Raw genomic sequence first — 21193 nt, 5'->3', positions numbered from 1 at the left:
TGTAATTAAATGAAAAATAATTAATGACAAATGTAATTAAATGAAAAATAATTAGTGACAAATGTAATTTAATGAAATTAAATGAAAAGTAATTAAATGAAAAGTAATTAAATGAAAAATGTAATTAAATGAAAAATGTAGTTAAATGAAAAATGTAATTAAATGATTAAATATAATTGAATATGATTAAATATAATTGAATATGATTAAATATAATTGAATATACTTATAAATAAATAAACAAGCAATGAATAAGCAACAAATGAATGGACTGGACTTAGTATCTCATGATATTCATCAAATTGAAATATTTGCAATTTGATCCGGGAGTTTTTCAATCCAGAAAGTTGAGAAAGGTGCAAAATTTCGGAAAATTATTTGTCGAGGTAGAACCAGTTATGAAAGAGAAGACTAACTGGACAGATGAAGGATTGAAAAATTCAACTCGGAGAAAGGAAGGAAATGAAAGAGCGTCGAAAAAAAAAGAAAGAAGAGAAGAAGGAAAGAAGAAAGAAGAATGAAGAATGAATGAATGAATCTGGAAATATCGACTAAAAGAGCAAAAGACAGTATATATCAGGGATTGACAACCATTAAACTCAGCAAAACTCAATCAGCATGACTAGCGAAAGCAGAGCTTTGATGCAACAAAAGACTAAAAAAAAGGCTAAAAAAAAGAACTGGAAAAAAGAACTAAAAGAAAAAAAAAAAACTAAAAAAAAAAAAAAAAANAAAAAAAACAGAACTAAAAAAAAAAAAATAAAAAAAACAGAACTTTAAAGTAAACTCCAGACAATAAGAATAAAAGCAGCTGTGCGACTCAATATTCAAAGTTACAAAGCAGAAGAAACAAGAGACAGACATAAACATAGAAGTAATAGACGTAGAGATGGGGAAGAGAAAACAAATGCAACCGGCAGTGGAAGAAGCATACAGGAAAAGCGTAAGCGTAGTGGGAGGGATCTATTGTAGTGGTACATTTCGAACAAAATTGCTTTTCTTTGTAGAATAATAAAGGTTGAGACGTTAGATTAATTGATGCTTTCCTTCGATTGATTTCCCAATGTGGATTTAAGTGTGCATTGGGGTTGATTTGTGTGGTTCTCACAACAAACCCTGGTTGTGTGATCGATATCCGGGAGCATTTTTTTGTATTGTGGGAGGCTTAACTGTTTAGCTGTTTAACTGTTTAGCTGTTTAACTGTTTAAGTGGTAAAGTGTCCTTTTGTCATATATTTATGTTGTAATTTTAGTTTAATGAGAGTAATTGCATAAATTGTTAATCTGTTTTTATCTTTTTTGTTATCTTTTTTTTTTTTATCTTTTTTTTTTATCTTTTTTTTTATCTTTTCTTTTTTTTGTTCATTTTTTTTTTTTTTTTTTTTTTTTCTTTTTTTTTTCATCTTTTGTTTTTTGTTTTTTTTGGCTTTTTTCATCCTTTTGTTTTTTGTTTTTTTTGGCTTTTTTCATCCTTTTGTCTTGTTTAGCTTTTCGAATTGGTGGTTTTTGCTTTTTGTTTTCCATCAATTTAAACTTTTATTGTTGCCCGCCATAAAAATCTGTGCATCGTTTATTCAAAGGTGCAGGAGACATTGAAAACAGAAAAAACTCTAGTCAGCAGCACTAGCAGCAGCAGCAGTCCCAACAATACAGTAACAACGCAGTAACAATACAGTAACAATACAGTAACAACGCAGTAACAATTAATAGTAACAATCAACGAATAACAATAACAACATCATATAGCCCTGGCAGCATGGCAACAGGATGGCTTGGAAGCGATGGGATTATTATTAATACCTGGGAAACTTAAAGGTGTTGCATTCATCGTAAACTATTTGTGACGGAGTACGTAGAAGGCCCAAAAAAATAGCCAGAACAAACAAAAAAAAAGAAACCCCCATCACACGACTAGTTGAGATCCCCCCGTATTGCCCAGCTGGTACATGCCTGAGGTCGGTCTATATGTCTATGCCTGGGGTATGAGGTATTGCTCTAAAGGATTTGTTGTGCTGTCGTTGCAATAGCATTAATCAATGGGTGCCTTGTTAATTCTTTGTCCGTTAAACCTTCATTGCTCGAGTCAGTTTATAATGAAGCCTTAGCAGAAGGTGATGAATGGATAAAGCCAATTTTACGCGCTAGGGATTAAAAGTCAGCATTTCCATTTCTACTCGACTAGTCGAAGGATCGAATAACCGGTTATACTTGACCATTTGGCAAGTTGGGCAGTTGGGCAGTTGGGCAGTTGGGCAAGTCGAGCAGTTAGGCAAGTTGGGCAGTTAGGCAAGTTGGGCAGTTGGGCAATAGGGCAATAGGGCAATAGGGCAATAGGGCAGTTGGGCAGTTGGGTAATAGTTTAAGTCAATTACTCCGTGGAGCACCGTGGAATCACTAAAGCAAACCCGTGGCTAGCACGAGGGGACGATTTGTTTTGCTCGGTTGTATCGATTTCTTATTTACAGGTATTTCTTACTTCTTACTTGAGGTTGTACTCGAATATGCTCAGAGTACTAACTGTTCTTTTCTTTTTTGCGGAATCTTGCGTATTTGGTACCTGAGAGCAAATGGCCACTTAATGGTTGCAAAGTTAAGGTCCTATCAACCTTTTCCCTTGTGTAAAAAATTGCTGGTAAGTATTCAAACCAAAATGTATTACAAATTAAAATAAAACATACGATTTCCATCAGGATTAATTATGAATTGGCGACTCTTTTTCTTTTTTAAAAAGCGCACTTGCAGTTCGATGCTGCAATATAGATCTTATTATTACTGGTATGAATTGTATCACCAATTGTTTCATTAACCTTATTGAAGTTTCAATTTCGTATGTTTCACATTAATCTGGTGGTGCGGTGGTGCAGGGGTATATGATCGGGATGCTATTATCACACTTATTACCTTCTGAGATCATTTTAATTATCGATATATCTTCACTTCCTTACTTCTACACCGGTTCGTATCCGCGTACCCCTCAAGAAAGTCTTGGTGCACGGGTGTTGTTTATGGTGCACGGGTGCTTGATTGGCTGTACGGAGGTTTCTCTCGTGGGGTCGTGTACTCTGTCCGCCTTTGGGCTGTCCAATTGTAACTCAATAAATTTATCCTAGTAATCGAGCAGTATACAGGTGAAAAATAAAAAAAAAATTCTACTTCATTCAACTTACCCACCATATCCATCAAATGATTACCTCCAGACACTTATATAAAAGATTGATCCCCAATCTAACAAAAGTCACTCCAACAGCAACAAGGTTTTTCTCCAGTAGTTTCATAAAATGTCAAGAAGAAGAATTAGTAAATTTAAATAACTTACCTAGAAAATCAAAGGGTGATATTCACGTTCCTTTAGTTAATCCAACTGAAAAATATAAAGAACAAACTGAAGAATTACATAAATTCGGTAAATATATCATGGGTTGTTTACCAAAATATATTCAACAGTTTAGTGTTTGGAAAGATGAATTGGTTTTATATATTGCTCCTTCCGCAGTTAGACCAGTGATGGTTTTCTTGAAAAATCATACTTCTTCTCAATTTAAAGCTTGTATGGATGTCACGGCAGCAGATTATCCTTCTAGAACTAATCGTTTTGATGTCGTTTATAACTTATTATCTTATCGTCATAATTCAAGAATTAGAGTTAAAACCTATGCCAGTGAAACAAGTCCAGTTCCTTCGATTGTTCCAATTTTCCAAGGGGCTAATTGGTTTGAAAGAGAAACTTATGATTTATTCGGGGTTTTCTTCGAAGGCCATCCTGATTTAAGAAGAATCATGACCGATTATGGTTTTGAAGGTCATCCGCTCAGAAAAGATTTCCCAACTACCGGTTACACTGAAGTAAGATACGATGAAGAAAAAAAGAGAATTGTTTACGAACCTTTGGAATTAACCCAAGCCTGGAGAAACTTTACCGTTGGTTCAACCTCTTGGGAACCAGTGGGTGATGGTCAAGATTTCACTCCGGAATCTTTTAAATTACCTACTCCTGAACCAGAACCTCAAACTGATGAAGGTGAAAAAAAATAAGCCTTGCATAATTTATTTATTCTATTTTTTTAAAAAATCATCACTATAATATATATATATATATATATGTATACTAAGTTAATGCTCGAATTTCTTGATTAAGTTGATTCAATTCGCCTTCTTTTTCTTTTAAAAAACCTTCTAATGTAGTCACTTGGGTTTCAATCAATTCAATATCATTCTTAACATCACTCAAATCTTTATCACTAGATTCCCTCACTTTATTCAATTTCTCTTGCTTAAATTTAAGTAATTGTTCATATTCATACTTTATCATTTGCAGCTCGGTAGTTCCTGACTTACCTTGATCATTATCTTGTACTTTTTTCAATACTTCTTCTAAATTGGCTAATTCTCTTCTTAATCTAACCTCTTCCCAATCAGTTCCTTCAGTAGCTGAAAAATCAGTGCCTCTTTCATTATTGGCTTGTCCAATTCTACTCAAATAATTACTTGCAAAATTTTTCTTACTACTTGTCTCACTTATTGGTTTTGCTTGTGGTTGATTTAAATCATAAGTGGGTACCTCTTTAGAAAATGTGGCCCTCAACGATGCTGGCACTCCTCGTGGCACTCTTTTCCCATTTTCTCTTTGATTTAATATATGTAAAAATACTAATACTTGATCTTTGTCAATGGTTTCAAATGATTTGGGATTCACTAAATTCCAAGCGGATGATATATCGGATTTAGGTACTTTACTTAATGTTTGATATAATCCTTCTAATGAATCAAATCTAACTCTTCCGTAGGAATCACTGTTCGAATTATAAATCGATTCATAGGTTCTCTTATCTGTTGGGGAAATATACCAATCAAAATCATCAGATAATTGCTCTTCTTCATCATCAGTAGTATTATTCGACCCGTAAGTATTATTCCCGCTAGCAACCGCTTGATTAGCTTGTATTAAATGTGCTTTGGATGATGGTATCAACCAATTAGGTAATTGGTTGGGTACACTTTCCTGATTCCCATTTACTAAATCAAAAATTAATCTCATAGTAATACAAAATTCTTCAAAATCTAATTTCCCATCGTTATCTATATCTGATAAATCCCATATCTTAGATAATTGATCATCTCTTAATCTTGAATTCTTTAAAACTGGCGAGACTCTATCTCCAGTCAATTTATTATTTACCGGGTTCAAGCCTTGGAATATTTCCCAATACTTCTTGATTTCCCAATCCTCTAAACGTGGCATTATCAATGTATTCACTTATTGTATCTCTATAGATAAGTTTTTAATCGTTCGTTGAAGCAAAGAAAAACTTGTTCGTTTTGATCCTTTTACTGGTGCATGGGTGTTTTTTGCGACCCTTTGGCTGCTTTCCTGAAATAACAATCACTACCGTAACTTCCACCTGCCAGCTAAGGCTTCAAACGAGGTGGTCCAATGATCCAGTTGCTTAATTATTTATTTGCTCAATATTTCATTTACTCAATGATCTAATTTCTCAACAAAATCTAAGCAATCATGTCGTTATTTTTTATATTTCTGCTCTTTTGAATTGCAACCAACTTAGAACCCTATCTAAGACCCTAACAGATTCTTTCTTTAATATGATGTAGGCATTTTTAAAATGTTGGGAGAACAGATTTGTTTCTTCTTCTGACGTTTTCATGATTTGTATTCACAATTTGTATTTCGAATTTTTTTGCAATTTTTGTCAAAACTATACAAATATTGAAATTTTTCAAAATATACTACAATATACAATGTTATTATTACAAAAAATGCAATTAAACTAAATAAGGTCTACTTTTAATAATATACAGAGAACAAAAAAAAAGATAGATATTTTTGGAATTAGATAATCAAGTGAATTATTCATCTTCTTCCATATCATTATGAGCATCTTCACCATCAGAATCGGAATCATCTTCCAAACTACCAGCTTCAACGGACATAACACTTTCAACAGTGTTATCACCTTGATATTTTCTGGCAATTCTTGATGCTCTACCTTGTTCTTTAGCAAATTCTCTAGCTGATTTTTGTAAGGTTTTCAATTCTTCACGGAATGAGTTACGAACAGATCTATTAGAGAAAATATCCCACATTTTCAAAGCACCAGTAATACCACCAACAGTTAAATTACCAGCAACTTCGATATCCAGAGGGAATGCAGAGGTTAAAACATTACCAACACCAAAATCACGAGATAAAACCATGGATGGACCTCCTTTATTATTATTTGGACATTTCCATAATTTAACAACTTTTTCAGTCATGGCTGAAGTAACAATCATACCAGGAACATGAGCATTGACTTCTAATGAAGAAATACCAGCATCATGAGCATGTAAAGTCCATAAAGGTTTATCTAAAGTTCTTACATCATAACAATAAACATTACCATTATCAGTACCGGCATAGAAAAGTTCTGGAGTAGAACTGTGACCCCATTTAACATTTTCAACTTCTTCACCAGGACTAACTTTATAATTTTTAGTCATTTGATTAACATCAGATATTCTGACATCAGATACCCCACAAGTACCATCATAACCACCGGTTAAAAGAATAGAACTTTCTTGTGGATGCCATTGTGAAGAAGAAACGGTTTTGTTATTATGAATTGTGTTTAATGATCTTACAGCAGTCCCACTATTTAAATCCCATAATTTAACAGTTTTATCGGCTGAGGTAGATGCTAAAACATTTCTATGATATCTGTTATGAGCTAAAGATAAAACTGCATCAGTATGGTGAGTTGTGACATGAGATTTAGATTTAGACTTCTTCTTTTTCTTTTTATTTAATGCAGGCATTGAATTATCTTGAGGTTCACCTAAAATTAAATCAGGGAAAGCTTTATCGATACAATCTAAATTCCAAACTTCAATTTGGGGATCAAAAGTACCAATAGCGGCAAAATTACCAATATCCTCTGAATCATTTTGACCTGGTTTATAATTAATCCATTCAACACATAATGGGAAAGAAGGTAACATAAGATCGTGATGAACATATAAATTAGAATCTCTTATTAAACCTTTAGCAACATCCTGATCCAATTTATCTTCTTCTTCTTCATTAGATCCTTGTGGGGCACCAGCACCATCATCATAAACATAAACGTCTAAATAAGAAATATCATCTTCAGTTCTGGTTGCTAACACTAAATTATCAGTTGGATATATTTGAGATTCTTTCTTTTCTTCTTGTAATTCATTATCTTTTGGTAAAGTCAAATAAGCATCTTCTTCTCCATTTTGATGAAATTGAGCATCTTTTGATAATCCCGGGAACATCGAAACTGCTTCACCAGGGGTATCATCGTCGTTATCATAATTTTCCAAATCGTATTCCTTTAAATCGTCGTCAATTTCAATTTGCTCTTTCAATTTTTGATCTTTATCTTCATCGTTATCTTCTTCTTCTTCGCCTTGTTCATTTGCCAAATCTTCTCTGGCATCGTTCAATTCAAGATTAGCCATTTGGGTAATTCTTTCCATTTCGGCATCGTCCAATTCATATTTTTCTGGGAATTCAGAAGCAAAGCCTCTAGGAACCCAACTACTAGAAGAAATCATTATGCTGTTACCTTTTAGTGGAAAAGTATATTGACGGATTGAACTAAATCAAAAGCTTGATTTTTCAATGAGATGAGGCTACCAAAAAAAAAAAAAAAAAAAAAAAAAAAAAAATTTCAATGGACTACAGTTTTGCAATTTTTTTACAGGTTTGACCTTCAGACTAATTATTTTGCAACAAGAAAGAATTATAAGTATATTTATAGGGTCTAGAGAATGACATGGGGATGACTTCAATTACAATAAGACCACACCCAAGCCACTACTTTTATCATCGATGACTTCTTTAGTTTGAGGGTCGATACCACCATTGATGGGCCAAGTTTTATAGTTGAACAAGTAATAGTTCAATAAACCATCCCCACTACCGAATTTCGAGCTTTTGATGAAGTAAGGGTTATCTTGAGAAGTCAAGGCATTGAAGACATCCACGTTATATTGTTTGGAAGTGATGAGGGCATCATTTATCAAGGAATTTAATCTAGATTTGTAACCTTCAACGTCATCACCAAAGGCAGATTCAGAAGCATAGTAGAATAAGTAGGCAATTCCCAATTCGTTATAGGAAGGATTATCTAAAACGGTGAAAGGTAATAAATAATAAGAGAAAAAATCGGTAATTTTACCATTTTGTTCAACAACATAAGTTTTAATTACCGATGAATCACCCTTAGTGCTATCACCGCCCAACAACCAATGGGCCAATTCTTTTTTATCGAAAACTTGAATTAATTCAAATCTTTCTAAAAATCTTGATAATAAATCATAAACTTGATCAATATCTTCTGATTTCATAAGACGTAAGCCTTCATGTTTGGTTTTATCTGGTATGGCATAATTAGCCACCATCGATGATTTAGTTTGATTTTTAGGTAAGTGAGAAAATCCAACTTCGTAAAGTTTTGACCAATTTATTGGACGATGAGTATAACGACAAGTTGAAACTGGTGAAGGTAATACGATACCTGCAGTGTATAATGCTTGCCAAATATCTTGTTTATTAACTCTTCTAGTTACTTCTTTAATCAACACTGGAGTTAATCTTTTGGAACGTAATTTTTTGTGAATACACAAAAAATTAATTTCAACACTTGGAATGATTTTATTAGACTTGGTTAATTTTAAAGTGATTGGAACCCCGGCAATAAATGCAACCAATTTACCAGTTTCTTTCACACGAACACCAACGTGCCAATCTTTACGCCATCCCGGAGGTTTTAAAGCCCATTTAAAGAATTCGTGGGAATATTTGAATCTGAAAGTTGCATCTTGGTCTTCAACATAATTTTCATATAAAAGATTATAAACTTCTTCTAATTGATTTGAATCTTCAACATCAACAGTACTCCATTCAAAGTCCTTCAACAATGGCAAAGGATCATCAGGAACATCTTGGGGTTTCTTAACTTCGATAGGTCCTTCGGAATCAATTTCTTCGTTTAATCTTGGAACTGGTTGGGTACTCCAGAATTTATAGTCTTTCATTTGTTTTTTCTGGGTATCATTTAATTGTTCACCCATTGATAAAAGATTCAACAAGTCTTGAATAGACTTTGGTGGCTCACCCGACATGCTTATGTATAACTTTAATCAAACACTGTTGAATTAATGAGTTGGACATCTTTATTTCCCTCGCGTTGATTATCTGGCCGTTCCTTCCTCATACTTTTTCAAAAAATTTTTTTTTTTTTTTTTTGCTTTTTAAAGCATTATAATAATTCTTATAACTATATCTCGTACCACATAAAATGGTGTTGAACAAGTCAAAGTGGGATAGAAAGGCCAAAATAAAGTATTTGAAGAAACATGGTCTTCTACAGCCAGTGCAGGAGCCCGTGGTGAGACCCAAATGGTCCAGCAAGAAACAGACAACCCAATCGCGGATCGTGTTGCAAGACAGTGATGATGAGGAATGGGATTCGGAAGAAGATGATGCGTTTATCAATGATTTCTATCCGCAATTGGGAGAAACCGAGCTTTCGAAAGAACAGAAGCAAAAAGTAAAACAGCAGATATTGGCGGACTTGGCTCAGAAACAAGAACAGCCAAATGAATCAAAAGAGCAGGAAGACGGTGAAGCAAGCGGAATTTACCTTGGATCCGAAGAAAGCAAACAAAAGGACATGGATCTAAAAGAAGACGTAAAAGAAGAAGAGGATAAACCCAAGTTGGACGAGTTTATAACCAAGGACCCAACCAGGGCCAAACCCAGAAAACTCTTGAAAGCCAAAATTTCGGATAACCTTCTTGAAGAATACGGTCTTTCGAGCTATAAGGATACCGTGAAGAACAAGGACGACTACAACGATATCTACAGCCGGAAACAAAAGGAACGAACCCTTGACAAGATCCGTCCCGACGAGTTGAATGGCTTTGTCATTGGGAAATCTGTTTTGGGCGAAAAACCATCCAACAACAAGCAGCACATCAAACAGTTGAGCGAGGAAGAAAAGAAGTTGGACGCCGAGAGAACCGCAAAGGCCCGTCAAAACGAACTATACAATCAAATGAGAAGAACGTTCAATCCCGAAAACAGTACCAAGTCCAAGGGCAAAGTTCTTGAGATCAATAATATCAATGTCCATGACCGTCAGCAACTCGATGCCTTGAACGCAAAGATAATTGCCCACCACGACGACGACCAGATCGGAGACGAAGACTTCGAAAGAGATATCGACCAACTCTTGGGCACCCCGTCCAATTCCAATTCCAACCCCAACAACGTCGAAGATACGCCTCAGGAGGTGTCTCTAGATGACTTGATGAATGACTTACAGCTAAAAAACGGAGACAAAAGCACCAGCACCAATCTCCAGCCCAAGAGTCGCCCCCACAACTCAGACCAGGACTTCCTAGATGACATTCTTGGATAAATAGCTTAAAGATCAGTTAATTGCAAAAAAAAATACCTGTATATAAAAGAAGCTCATTTTTTGTAGGAAGAAAAAAATCAGAATGAAATAAAGGGCATTCTGGAGAAGCAACCACCACCGATAAACCATGGAAGACCCAGGATCGCAAGCCAGCATACCACTGGGTCTCTCAGAAAGCGACCATGAAGCAATTGGGTACTTTGAGCAGGCCATGGAGAAAGAAACCCACGGGTTGATGTCGGATGCAGTCGCATTTTATAGAAAAGCATTCAAGATCAATGATCAGGTTGATTTGCTTTATAGACACGAAAAAGTCCCCCATAATATAAATAAGTTGAAGCAGGAGGCCGGTAAAAACACTGCAGTGAGGGTCGATGAGAAAGCGGTCAAGAGTATAAATGTGGATGAACTTCTACAATCGTTTGAACATGTTGAAGCTAGTGCACCCGACCCGAATAATCCTGAGCATGTTGATTTAACTATAAAATTTTCAAATTTGGGAACTGATAATCATGAAGAGGTAGCCGATATCAAGCCGGTCTCACCACTCATCCATCTTCCCAATGATATTTGGTCACAAATACTTGAGATTTTATTAATTACTAGCGGCGAATCTTGGTTTAATTTTTCAATTACTTGTAAAAAAAATGCTTACTTGGGTTTAGCACAATCAAACGTTTGGAGGAAACTTTGTTATTTGATATACCCTAATCAGAATTATTACGAGAATAAAGTTTACATTGAAAGCAATCAAACTCCCGGAAATCCCACAATTGACTTACCGGTGCCTCTAGACCAATTACAGATTCTTCCGCAATATAACAACCTGTGGAAGTATATGCTACATAACAGACCTTTCATAAAGTTCCATGGATGCTATATAAGTGTGGTCAATTACTATAGTGAAGGTGGGAAAGCAGAAAACTCGCTTAGTTGGTCTAATCCAGTCAGAACAATCACGTATTATAGATACATAAGATTTTATCCAGATGGTACCTGTGTTAAGGTTCTATCCAGCTTGGAACCGGATAAAGTGGTACCGAAACTACTGAAATATAATTCCCAAAAAAGCGTGGGGACCATTCTTCAAGAACACCCATTGGTACCTAAGGAAGGCCATAGAATATACCACGGTCGCTGGACCCTTTCACTATCAGACGAAGTCCACGTTGTTATTGAGAACGGCTCGGTCCCGTACTATGCCTTCCATTACCATTTCGAAATCAAACCATTGGCTGGAATCTATAAACACAATAAGTTAAAATGGATCAAATACTACGCTATCCGTAAAAAAATTAATGACGATGACGATGACGACCGTATAGGTGAGGAGACTGTCTTCACCCTCAGAAATGAAACTGCTTTCAAGTACCTGAGAGTTAGAAGCTATAACCTTGATAATTAATGTATATAGAACTGCTTTATAGATTACTGCTAAAATGTATACCAAAACACCCATACACCCACTCTTAACTCGATATCACTGGGTAATTATCAGAACATAACGCGTAAACGGAAGAACAATTGAAAAAAAAGTTTTTTTTGTGTTGGAACCATCGTTCGTTGGAAAATTTGATTTATCAAAATTTTAGAGTATAGTAAGAAGTATAGTTATACATTATAGGCCTTAAAGAATATACAAAGAATGTCTCGTTTTTTTGTTTCAGGCTACAGTTCTGACTCTTCATCCTCAGAAGAAGACTTATTGAGTGCTTCAGAAGAAGAACTCATCTCCTCCTCCTCATCTGAAGACGATTTAAGTGAAGATTCCGAATTCGATGATGATTCTTCTGATGATGATTCAGATTCAGATGGTCCTAAAGGTCCTTCTTATTTCTTAAAGTCTTCTTTCAAGAAAGGTGCTGCTGATTCGGATTCAGACTCAGATGATGACGAAGGAAGGAAAGTTGTCAAATCTGCAAAAGATAAATTGTTAGATGAAATGAAAGCTTCCATTGAAACTATTAACACTAATAAAAGAACTAATGAATGGATTGGTATATTGGCAGAATTCGATAAATTAGGTCGTTTCTTAATAAGAGCTAGCCAACAAAAACTTTCTACTCCAAATTTTTACTATAAATTAGTAGGTGAATTGGATGATTTTATTAATGAAACTAGTATTAATGAAAAAGAATCAGATAAAAAAATGAATGCCGCTCAATCAAGAGCTTTTAACACCATCAAACAAAGAGTTAAAAAACAATCTAAAGAATATCAACCTTATTTGGATTTATATAGAGCTAATCCTGAATTATTTGATTCTGAAGAACCTTTGGATATAGCACCAGAAACTAAAGATGCTGAAGCCACTGTTAGTGAAAGAGTCTTGAGTCCAGTCTTTACTACTTTAAGACAAATTTCTGAAACTAGAGGTAAGAAAAACATTGATAAATATGAACAAATTAGTATTTTAGAAGATTTATTAGAACAATTCAAATCTGGTAAACCATTCGAATTAATTTCAATTTATCAAATGTTATTATCAATCAGATTTGATGTTTACTCTAACCAATCTTTTATGCCAGTTGATCAATGGGAAAAAAATCAAATTGATTTTAATAGTTTATTAGATTTATTAGAATCAAAAGCTGATCAATATCAAGTTTCTGAATTAGGTAAGGCCACTGATGATATTGATATTGAACCAACTGCAAATGAACAAGGTATTAAAATTATTTCTGGTTCTATTACTTCTTTTGCTGAAAGATTGGATGATGAATTCACCAGATTCTTACAAAATACTGATCCTCACTCAACCGAATATATTGAAAGATTGAAAGATGAAACCAAACTTTATAAATTACTTGTAAGAGCCCAAGTTTATGTTGAATTAACCACTCCAGAAGAAATTAGAAATACTACCGATGGTGAACAATTAGCTAGAATTGTTCTGAGAAGATTAGATCATATTTATTATAAACCAGATCAATTAATCAAAATTAATGAAGATCAAGCATGGAAAAATATAAGTGGTACTTCAAGTCTTGTTGGTTCAGATGCTGAAGCTGGTGAAGTTATTAATGAATTATCTGTTTTCTTAAGTGAACAAGCTAATCCAGTTTATGAAAGAAGAGCTTTACTTTCTTCAATCTATTATAATGCTATCAATAATAGATATCAAAAGGCAAGAGATTTATTTTTAGAATCTCAAGTTTATGCAACTATTCATCATGCCGATTCTTCATTACAAGTTCAATATAATAGAGCATTAGTTCAATTAGGTTTAAGTGCTTTCAGAGCTGGTGAAATTGAAGAATCTCATCAAGCATTAAATGAAATTGCTAATTCTCAAAGATTAAAAGAATTATTAGGTCAAGGTTTCAGTTCTAAATATCCAAGTCAAGCTACTAATGCTGAAAAACTGAAATTGTACCCATTCCATATGCATATTAATTTAGAATTATTAGAATGTGCTTTCATGACTTCCTCATTATTAATAGAGATTCCAGCCTTGGCTGCTGCCTCTACTAAAGATTCTAAACGTAAAGCTTCCATCAAATCTTTCAAGAGTAAATTGGAATTCCATGACAGACAATATTTCACTGGTCCTCCAGAAAGTATTAAAGATCATCTTGTTCATGCTTCCAGAGCTTTACAAAAAGGTGATTGGGCTAATGCTTACTCTTTATTATCATCTATTAAAATTTGGAAATTATTCCCAGATAATGACGACTTATTAGATATGTTAAAGAAACAATTAAAGGTTGAAGGTTTAAGAACTTATATTTTTACTTATAAATCAGTTTTCTCTAAATTATCAATTGAAAAATTATCAAAAGTTTTTGAAATTGAATCTGCTGATGTCATTTCAATCTTAGAAAAGATGATTGAAATTGGTGATATTAATGCTACTTTAGATGAAAATAAATCTTTTATTAATTTCGCTACTGACGAACCTCAAAGAACTAAATTGCAAGAATTAGCCATTGTCATGAAAGAAAAAGTTGGTGTTTTGAGTGAAAAGAATGAAAAGACTGCTTCCAATGGTCATGGTAAGAAACAACCATTACAACAACAACAACAACAACAGCAACAAAAAGAACACCAAAAAGAACAAAAGGAATTATTACAAGAAGAAAATAACAGATTCAGATATGCTAACGTTAATACTAATAATGATGAGTTCCAAGCTTCTGTTTAAATGAAAAATTTAAATAAAATAGACCTTTCTGTAAATTATTGTTTTTCCTTATTTTTGCATGGTATTAAAACTGCATCGAGATGAGGCGACCAGTCAGTTCATATTCGCTTTAATGATGATGATGATTGTATGGTGTTAGACGCTTCCTTTCACCTTAAACCTTTAAAATAGTTATTTATATAATAATTAGTTTTTGTTCCAAAAATATTTCTTTCTTTATAGTTATTAATTATATTTTACCGTATCAATTTTCAGTTTTTTTAGTAGATGAGATATCGAACCTTTCTTTTTTTTTTTTTTTTCATGAGAAGAGCTACAGAATTTTTTTTTTCAACTTGATTAATAACGAATCTTGGGATTACCTTATAGTTCAAATATGACTGAAGAAAGACTACCAGTGAGGAAAGTCAAGGTGACTGCGTTATGTGAGCTCTGTCATGGCCGTAAAGCAGTTATGAAGAGACCCAAAAACTTACAAAAATTATGTAAGGAATGTTTTTACAATGTTTTTGAAACAGAGATTCATAATACTATAACGGATGCTGAGTTGTTTAAACCAGGGGATGTTGTTGCTATTGGTGCGTCTGGTGGTAAGGACTCTACTGTTTTGGCATCGGTATTGAAGACATTGAACGAAAGATATAATTACCAACTCAAGTTAGTATTACTATCTATTGATGAAGGGATCAAAGGTTATAGGGATGATTCATTGGCTACAGTTAAAAGAAACCAAGCTCAATATGAGATGCCATTAGAAATTGTTTCATATAAAGATTTATATAACTGGTCTATGGACGAAATCGTTGCGTGTGCTGGGATGAGATCATCATGTACATATTGTGGTGTTTTGAGAAGACAAGCTTTAGATAGAGGAGCTGCTAAATTGGGTATTAATCATATTGTGACTGGTCATAATGCTGATGATGTAGCCGAAACGGTGTTGATGAATATTCTCAGAGGTGACACTGCAAGATTAGAAAAATCAACTACTATAGTTACTCAATCAACTGGATCACCAATTAGAAGATCAAAGCCATTCAAATATACATACCAAAAGGAAATTGTTCTCTACGCCCATTATAAGAAACTAGATTATTTCTCAACTGAATGTACATATGCTCCTGAAGCATTCAGAGGTACTACTAGAGAATTATTGAAGTCTTTAGAAGCAATCAGACCTTCATGTATCATGGATATCATTTACAGTGGTGAACATTTAACATTGAAACCTAAGAAAAAGAAGGTCACTCCTAAATACAAAAATCAAAAGAAAGTTAATGATGAAGTTGAAGTTAATGCTGATGGCTCAGTTTCATTAAATAAAGAATTTAAAGATGGTAATAGATGTGAAAAATGTGGTTACTTATCGTCTAATAAAATTTGCAAAGCATGTATGTTATTAGCGGGATTAGAAATGAATAGAGCCAAAGTTTCAATTGAAAACAATGCATCTATTGATGGGGCAGCAAAATTATCGAAAACTTTAGAACAATTGAGTTTTTAATACTTATTTATTTAATACTAATAGACATGAACTAAGGAAGCTTAGTAACTGGGAATACTAAAGTTTCAATTGTTACAATATTTTATCATCTTGTAAGACTTTAATCAGGCAATGCCAAAGCTTCAGCATATTGTTCGGAGACTTTCTTGCTCAACTTAAGAGAACGACTCTGCAGCCTTAGGTTACAAGGATACCAGACTACCAGCAGTAGGGCCAATTATCAATTGCTCGAGTCTAGTTAGTACATGAAAAATGCTGACCTGTGATTTTGAAACTAATTATATCTACTTATTGCAGCCACGTCAAAAAAGGGTAGTTTTGACAGATGAATATTTTTTCAATTGATAATTGCTTCTTGCGATATGCAGAGATTTGGTTAAACTTACTTATTATTGTTAGGCTAATTTTAATTCAAGAGCACAGACTTAGGGCAAATGAAAACACTTCCATTCGTGGAACGATAATAAGGCGTATAAGCCTTCAATTGAGTGTGGTTTAAAATAGTTTTTGCGATTAAAATGATAAACTCCAAAGTTAACAAAATTTACAAGGCTGAATGAATCTATTTTCATCAAATTAGTTGAATTTCATACTCCTCTGTATAAGTATGGGCTTAGTATATATACGATAGTTCGTATACCAGTATAAGCCATATAAGCCATTAATCCTGAAGGAATTTTCCCGATTCAGACTGGATTATTTATAGAAATGATTCATAGAAATGTCAAAGTTTGTATATACCCATTTTTTTTTAGATTCGAGGCTCAAATGCTTACTTAAAAAGATATCTAAAATTATAATTTTTTAAGTAAATAAGACAATATATTTTTAACTTTCGTCATATGCGTTAAACCTACAAATCAAGTTGAATATGATCCGGAAAGTAATAGGCAATCAGTATAAATCCAGATAGGTCAGAGGAAACTGGTTTCGTGGTTTGCATGGATAAGGCTATCTTGAATTGAAGTTGGAATAAACATGCTTAAGTTTCTCGGTGACTCTGAATGAATTTCACTGGGCCAACTCATTTAATGAATGTAATTTATCAACATATATTTTTTTATTTCGATTGCTTTTGCTGGTTTTACCACCGCTTTAGAACTAACTCAAGATGATATTCATTGGGTATCAGAAAAAGACCCTGAAGGGAAGGTTTTTGGCTCGATGAAATCGCCAAACGGGTTCATGAAGACTTAGAAATCTCAGGTCAGGCAATAAGTGTTATACTTGCAGATGCTTACGATAGCGCTTCTACCATCAATGTTGGCGATGAAAGTGAAGTTATATAGTTCATGCTCGAAGATAATGTCACCACTGCAACCATCAGACTACCAAACCATCTTGGTAGGATTTTATATCAAATAAATAATGTAAATTGAAGCAAATAACTATATTGTTATGAAAACTATAGTAAAAACCAAAAGAGGGGGGATTATATGAAAGAGGGACAGCACTGCTAAAACTTCAGCATATACTTGAAATAGGCTTCAGGTTTAATAAATGAAAGAACTTATATGTGATAAAGCATTTTTTCGCAGCCGCGAGCACGTCTAGAAGACGAGAACTAGTACCGATTTTGAAAAAAAAAACTAGCAAAATGTTCGATAAAGATATTGTTTGAATCGAAGTTTCTTCAAAGCAAGGTTGATTTTGAGGTGAGTGTAGCAGCATATCTCAATACGATTGGGAAGAGCTGCTCATTAATACTACGCTACAAGTCAAAACTACTCGATCAATTGGATACCCAAAAAGACCAAAACTGATTATCCTTTATACTTTGTAATTTTTGAATTAGATTTCTAAAGAAGTTACTACCTTTGATTCCTTAACCTTTATGGACATGAACAGAAGAAGCTTGATGGCTTGGGAAGACCAAAGTTTCTGCAATAACGGTGTTTTGTTTTCTAGATAGCCCAAAAACAATGATTTCAGCAATATCAGAAGCATCTAAAGGAGTTGTACCTTCGTAAACTTTCTTCGCAGCTTGAGCATCTTGTTTAAATCTAACAAGAGAGAATTCAGTTTCAACTGCACCGGGATCAACTTCCAATACTCTAATTTTAGTATTAATCAATTCTTTTCTAAGAGATTGACTGAAAAACTTAACTGCAGCTTTGGAGCTACAATAGACTGAACCACCTGGGTAAGATTCATGGCCAGCAACAGAACCAATATTAACTATATCACCAGAATTTTTTTTCTTAAATATTGGTAAGACTGCTTGAGTTAAATTGATTAACCCCAAGACATTTGTTTGAAACATCCCTTGAATATCCTCTTGTAATAAGTCTCCAACTTGATCTTTACCTAAGGCTTTACCAGCGTTATTTACCAATACGTCGATATCGGCAAATTCTTTTGGTAAACTATTGATAAAAGGTTCAATTGACTCTTGAACTGAAACGTCTAGTTTAGCATTATGTATTTTAACAGAAGGAAATGATTTAAGTAATTCTGAAGTCAATGTACTTAATCTATCTTCTCTTCTTGCAGCAAGAATCAATTTAACATTACCAGCAGCAGCTTGAGTAATTTCTCTAGCGGTAGCTTCACCAATACCAGAACTTGCACCAGTGATTAAAATAACTTTATTAGCTAATCTTTGAGCAGCTTTAGAACCAAATGACATAATTGAAGAAGAAGGAGTATCAAGTAAACCTTTTTTTTTTTTCGAAAGTCTTTTCAAGAATGAGAAGTTCCAGTATTCCGAATAAATTTAAAGGATTACGTGCTTTTCCGCCAGAATCCGAATATCAGCGAAAAAGAAGAGTTAAGTTTACAAGGGAGGATGAAATTCAACAAGCTGTCAAATCAAATCAAGCGATTTGTGGGGGGTCCGGAGTTTCGATCCGATATGACATTTTTTTGATTGCGAATTTATTCCGTCTATATAATTTTATATAAGCTAAGGTTAAATTTTACCACGGTAGAGATGAGAGGCAGAGGCTTGATTAGAACTGAATACCAAAGTTTCGGCAATAACTGTATTTTGTTTTCTAGTGATACCAAAGACAATGATTTCTGCGATATCTTCAGCAACAAGAGGAATAGTATCTTCATAAACTTTTTTAGCTTTTTCTAAATCACCTTTAAATCTTGTGTTTGAGAATTCTGTTTCAACATTACCAGGATCGACTTCTAAGACTCTAATTCTAGTGTTGATCAATTCTTTTCTTAAGACTTGACTGAAAGATTTAACTGCAGCTTTTGTAGGACAGTAAATCCCACCACCTGGATAACTATCACGACCGGCAATTGAGCCTAAGTTTACAATATCACCAGAATTTTTCTTTTTAAATATTGGTAAAACAGCTTGGGTTAATGCAATTAACCCCAAGACGTTTGTTTGAAACATGCCTTCGATATCGTCTTGTAAAATGGTACCAATATCATCTCTACCTAAAGCTTTACCAGCGTTATTAATCAATACATCAATATCAGCAAATTCTTCGGGTAATCCATTAAGAAAAGGTTGAATGGTATCGGTTTTGGAAACGTCAAGTTCGGTAGTTAAAACTTTGATATCTGGATATTGTTTGATTAAAGAATCAGATAATGAATCTAATTTATCTTTTCTTCTAGCGGTAAGAATTAATTTGACATCTCCAGCAGCAGCATCAGCTATTTCTTTAGCGGTGGCTTCACCAATACCAGCACTAGCACCAGTGATAAGAACTACTTTTTGAGCCAATCTTTCGGCAGCTTTTGAACCATATGACATTGTTTAATTAATCAATTGAACAACAGTGGGAAATGATAAGTGGAATTTATACCAATTTATACTAAAATTATAAGGGAACCCGGATCCGCGATAAGTGAGCCGCAAGCCAAAAACAGGAAATGTACGGAGGTTTTGTTAATAGAAAATCACATATATTTTTTTTAAATTAATAATATATATAAGTAGAGATGAAGAAAAGATTAAAATATAGAAACCATTTTCAATATCAAAATAGCCTTATGAGGTTGTTTTTTTATTTATTTAATTATTTCAATAGGTACTTACAACTAAATAATCTAGTAGAAAGTAGAAGGAGCACGAGATTGGAATAATTTATCGGATTTTTGAACTCTGTGAGGTAATGGGAATTTCAAATCTTTAGATAAGTATTGTTTAACGTATTGTCTTTTAACATCATCAGATTTTTCTAATTCAACAACCTTTAAGATGTGGACACTTCTAAATCTAGCTCTGTGTCTAGCAGCTAAATCTTGGTACATGATTTCAACAGCTTCAACACGGGTGGTACCTCTGTATTCTTTGTACATGTTGTGAATACCAGATCTGGAATCGTATCTTAACCAGATACCGAAAGTCTTAACTTTGGTTGGTCTAGCTTCATGGATAACATTGACAGAAACAATTTCACCAGAGGCTTTTTTAACTTTATGTAATTTTTGTAAGAAGTACCAGTAACGAGATTTAGCAACAACAACGTTTGGAGCAAAAATTCTCATACGGTATAATTTTGGTTCTGGAACAGAATCAGTTGGAAGACGACGACCGATAACTTGATATTCGTTTAATCTAGACATTCTATAATTATGGGTTAGTATTAATGTTAAGTAAATTGAAATGAATGTGCCTATCGAATGGTCAAAGGCTTGTGAAAACTCATGGACTCCCCAACTTGACAATATCCTAAAGAAAGCAAAAAAAAATTATCCTGGGAGTTGGTTACTGTTATTTTTCAATCTCCCATCATCACTTTTCAATCACTAAATTTCATCCAACGTTCAATCTTCAATCCATCAGACAACTTCACTGAATACAGACAGCCCATATATAGAACACATTCATTCTTGATCATGCAAATCTTGAACATACTTTTACTGGTGATATTCCGAATGTATATGGAAGACTAACAACAACTCAAATGTAAATTTTTTTTTTCAATACAATTTTTTTTCCTCCTTCTCTCTCTACAAAACTTTTTCGACTGAGAGTTGGTTTTGTTACTGTGCGAAGAGCCTTCACATTTTTTCTTTTTTTTTTTTTTGTTTTGTTAGCAGAAGCTCGCACCATACAAAAATTAACTACGGTCAACCGCTGGAAAAAGAAGCTTGTGTGCACACCGGTCCACCAGCGCTTGGTGG

At 33.9% G+C, this 21193-nt stretch overlaps 11 protein-coding genes across 11 annotated transcripts; 5 read left to right on the top strand and 6 right to left on the bottom strand.

Annotated features, from left to right (window-relative positions):
- Positions 1 to 3183: 3183 nt before the first annotated feature.
- Positions 3184 to 4032, top strand: ALI1 (Ali1p; the record flags this gene model as incomplete). Its single annotated transcript, XM_020220185.1, has 1 exon — positions 3184 to 4032. One exon carries the CDS (start codon positions 3184 to 3186, stop codon positions 4030 to 4032), a length of 849 nt encoding a protein of 282 aa, XP_020075368.1.
- Positions 4033 to 4105: 73 nt separating this feature from the next.
- On the bottom strand, positions 4106 to 5239 carry END3 (End3p; the record flags this gene model as incomplete). The annotated part of the gene is made up of 1 exon (XM_020218790.1): positions 4106 to 5239. The coding sequence occupies one exon, from the start codon at positions 5237 to 5239 to the stop codon at positions 4106 to 4108; it is 1134 nt and encodes a 377-aa protein (XP_020075367.1).
- A 546-nt stretch (positions 5240 to 5785) lies between these two features.
- PWP1 (rRNA-processing protein) lies at positions 5786 to 7575 on the bottom strand (the record flags this gene model as incomplete). The annotated part of the gene is made up of 1 exon (XM_020219748.1): positions 5786 to 7575. The coding sequence occupies one exon, from the start codon at positions 7573 to 7575 to the stop codon at positions 5863 to 5865; it is 1713 nt and encodes a 570-aa protein (XP_020075366.1). The 3' UTR covers positions 5786 to 5862.
- Positions 7576 to 7719: 144 nt separating this feature from the next.
- Positions 7720 to 9181, bottom strand: NMT1 (glycylpeptide N-tetradecanoyltransferase). Its single transcript, XM_020221426.1, has one exon. It carries the CDS (start codon positions 9145 to 9147, stop codon positions 7813 to 7815), a length of 1335 nt encoding a protein of 444 aa, XP_020075365.1. The 5' UTR covers positions 9148 to 9181; the 3' UTR covers positions 7720 to 7812.
- A 128-nt stretch (positions 9182 to 9309) lies between these two features.
- On the top strand, positions 9310 to 10497 carry HYPBUDRAFT_153217 (uncharacterized protein). The gene has a single exon (XM_020221425.1). The coding sequence runs from the start codon at positions 9324 to 9326 to the stop codon at positions 10446 to 10448; it is 1125 nt and encodes a 374-aa protein (XP_020075364.1). The 5' UTR covers positions 9310 to 9323; the 3' UTR covers positions 10449 to 10497.
- Positions 10498 to 10549: 52 nt separating this feature from the next.
- HYPBUDRAFT_140420 (SCF ubiquitin ligase complex subunit) lies at positions 10550 to 11905 on the top strand. The gene has a single exon (XM_020219747.1). It carries the CDS (start codon positions 10576 to 10578, stop codon positions 11851 to 11853), a length of 1278 nt encoding a protein of 425 aa, XP_020075363.1. The 5' UTR covers positions 10550 to 10575; the 3' UTR covers positions 11854 to 11905.
- Positions 11906 to 12093: 188 nt separating this feature from the next.
- NIP1 (translation initiation factor eIF3 subunit c) lies at positions 12094 to 14592 on the top strand (the record flags this gene model as incomplete). Its single annotated transcript, XM_020218835.1, has 1 exon — positions 12094 to 14592. One exon carries the CDS (start codon positions 12094 to 12096, stop codon positions 14590 to 14592), a length of 2499 nt encoding a protein of 832 aa, XP_020075362.1.
- A 255-nt stretch (positions 14593 to 14847) lies between these two features.
- On the top strand, positions 14848 to 16240 carry HYPBUDRAFT_211430 (uncharacterized protein). Its single transcript, XM_020223069.1, has one exon. The coding sequence runs from the start codon at positions 14969 to 14971 to the stop codon at positions 16094 to 16096; it is 1128 nt and encodes a 375-aa protein (XP_020075361.1). The 5' UTR covers positions 14848 to 14968; the 3' UTR covers positions 16097 to 16240.
- A 1681-nt stretch (positions 16241 to 17921) lies between these two features.
- HYPBUDRAFT_110696 (NADP(+)-dependent dehydrogenase) lies at positions 17922 to 18725 on the bottom strand (the record flags this gene model as incomplete). Its single annotated transcript, XM_020218777.1, has 1 exon — positions 17922 to 18725. The coding sequence occupies one exon, from the start codon at positions 18723 to 18725 to the stop codon at positions 17922 to 17924; it is 804 nt and encodes a 267-aa protein (XP_020075360.1).
- A 282-nt stretch (positions 18726 to 19007) lies between these two features.
- Positions 19008 to 19817, bottom strand: HYPBUDRAFT_111277 (uncharacterized protein; the record flags this gene model as incomplete). The annotated part of the gene is made up of 1 exon (XM_020218820.1): positions 19008 to 19817. One exon carries the CDS (start codon positions 19815 to 19817, stop codon positions 19008 to 19010), a length of 810 nt encoding a protein of 269 aa, XP_020075359.1.
- A 193-nt stretch (positions 19818 to 20010) lies between these two features.
- On the bottom strand, positions 20011 to 20957 carry RPL20B (60S ribosomal protein eL20). Its single transcript, XM_020221424.1, has one exon. It carries the CDS (start codon positions 20630 to 20632, stop codon positions 20114 to 20116), a length of 519 nt encoding a protein of 172 aa, XP_020075358.1. The 5' UTR covers positions 20633 to 20957; the 3' UTR covers positions 20011 to 20113.
- Between the last annotated feature and the right edge of the window lie 236 nt (positions 20958 to 21193).

This window comes from Hyphopichia burtonii (assembly GCF_001661395.1).
Source record: "Hyphopichia burtonii NRRL Y-1933 unplaced genomic scaffold HYPBUscaffold_5, whole genome shotgun sequence".
In the NCBI taxonomy this organism is placed as follows: Eukaryota; Fungi; Ascomycota; class Pichiomycetes; order Serinales; family Debaryomycetaceae; genus Hyphopichia; species Hyphopichia burtonii.
This window is presented reverse-complemented; position numbering and strand designations above follow the sequence as displayed.

Excerpts from the sequence above, each read along its gene's own strand:
- RPL20B (XM_020221424.1), bottom strand. The coding sequence starts at position 20,632 with ATGTCTAGATTAAACGAATATCAAGTTATCGGTCGTCGTCTTCCAACT.
- HYPBUDRAFT_153217 (XM_020221425.1), top strand. The coding sequence starts at position 9,324 with ATGGTGTTGAACAAGTCAAAGTGGGATAGAAAGGCCAAAATAAAGTAT.
- HYPBUDRAFT_140420 (XM_020219747.1), top strand. The coding sequence starts at position 10,576 with ATGGAAGACCCAGGATCGCAAGCCAGCATACCACTGGGTCTCTCAGAA.
- NMT1 (XM_020221426.1), bottom strand. The coding sequence starts at position 9,147 with ATGTCGGGTGAGCCACCAAAGTCTATTCAAGACTTGTTGAATCTTTTA.
- HYPBUDRAFT_211430 (XM_020223069.1), top strand. The coding sequence starts at position 14,969 with ATGACTGAAGAAAGACTACCAGTGAGGAAAGTCAAGGTGACTGCGTTA.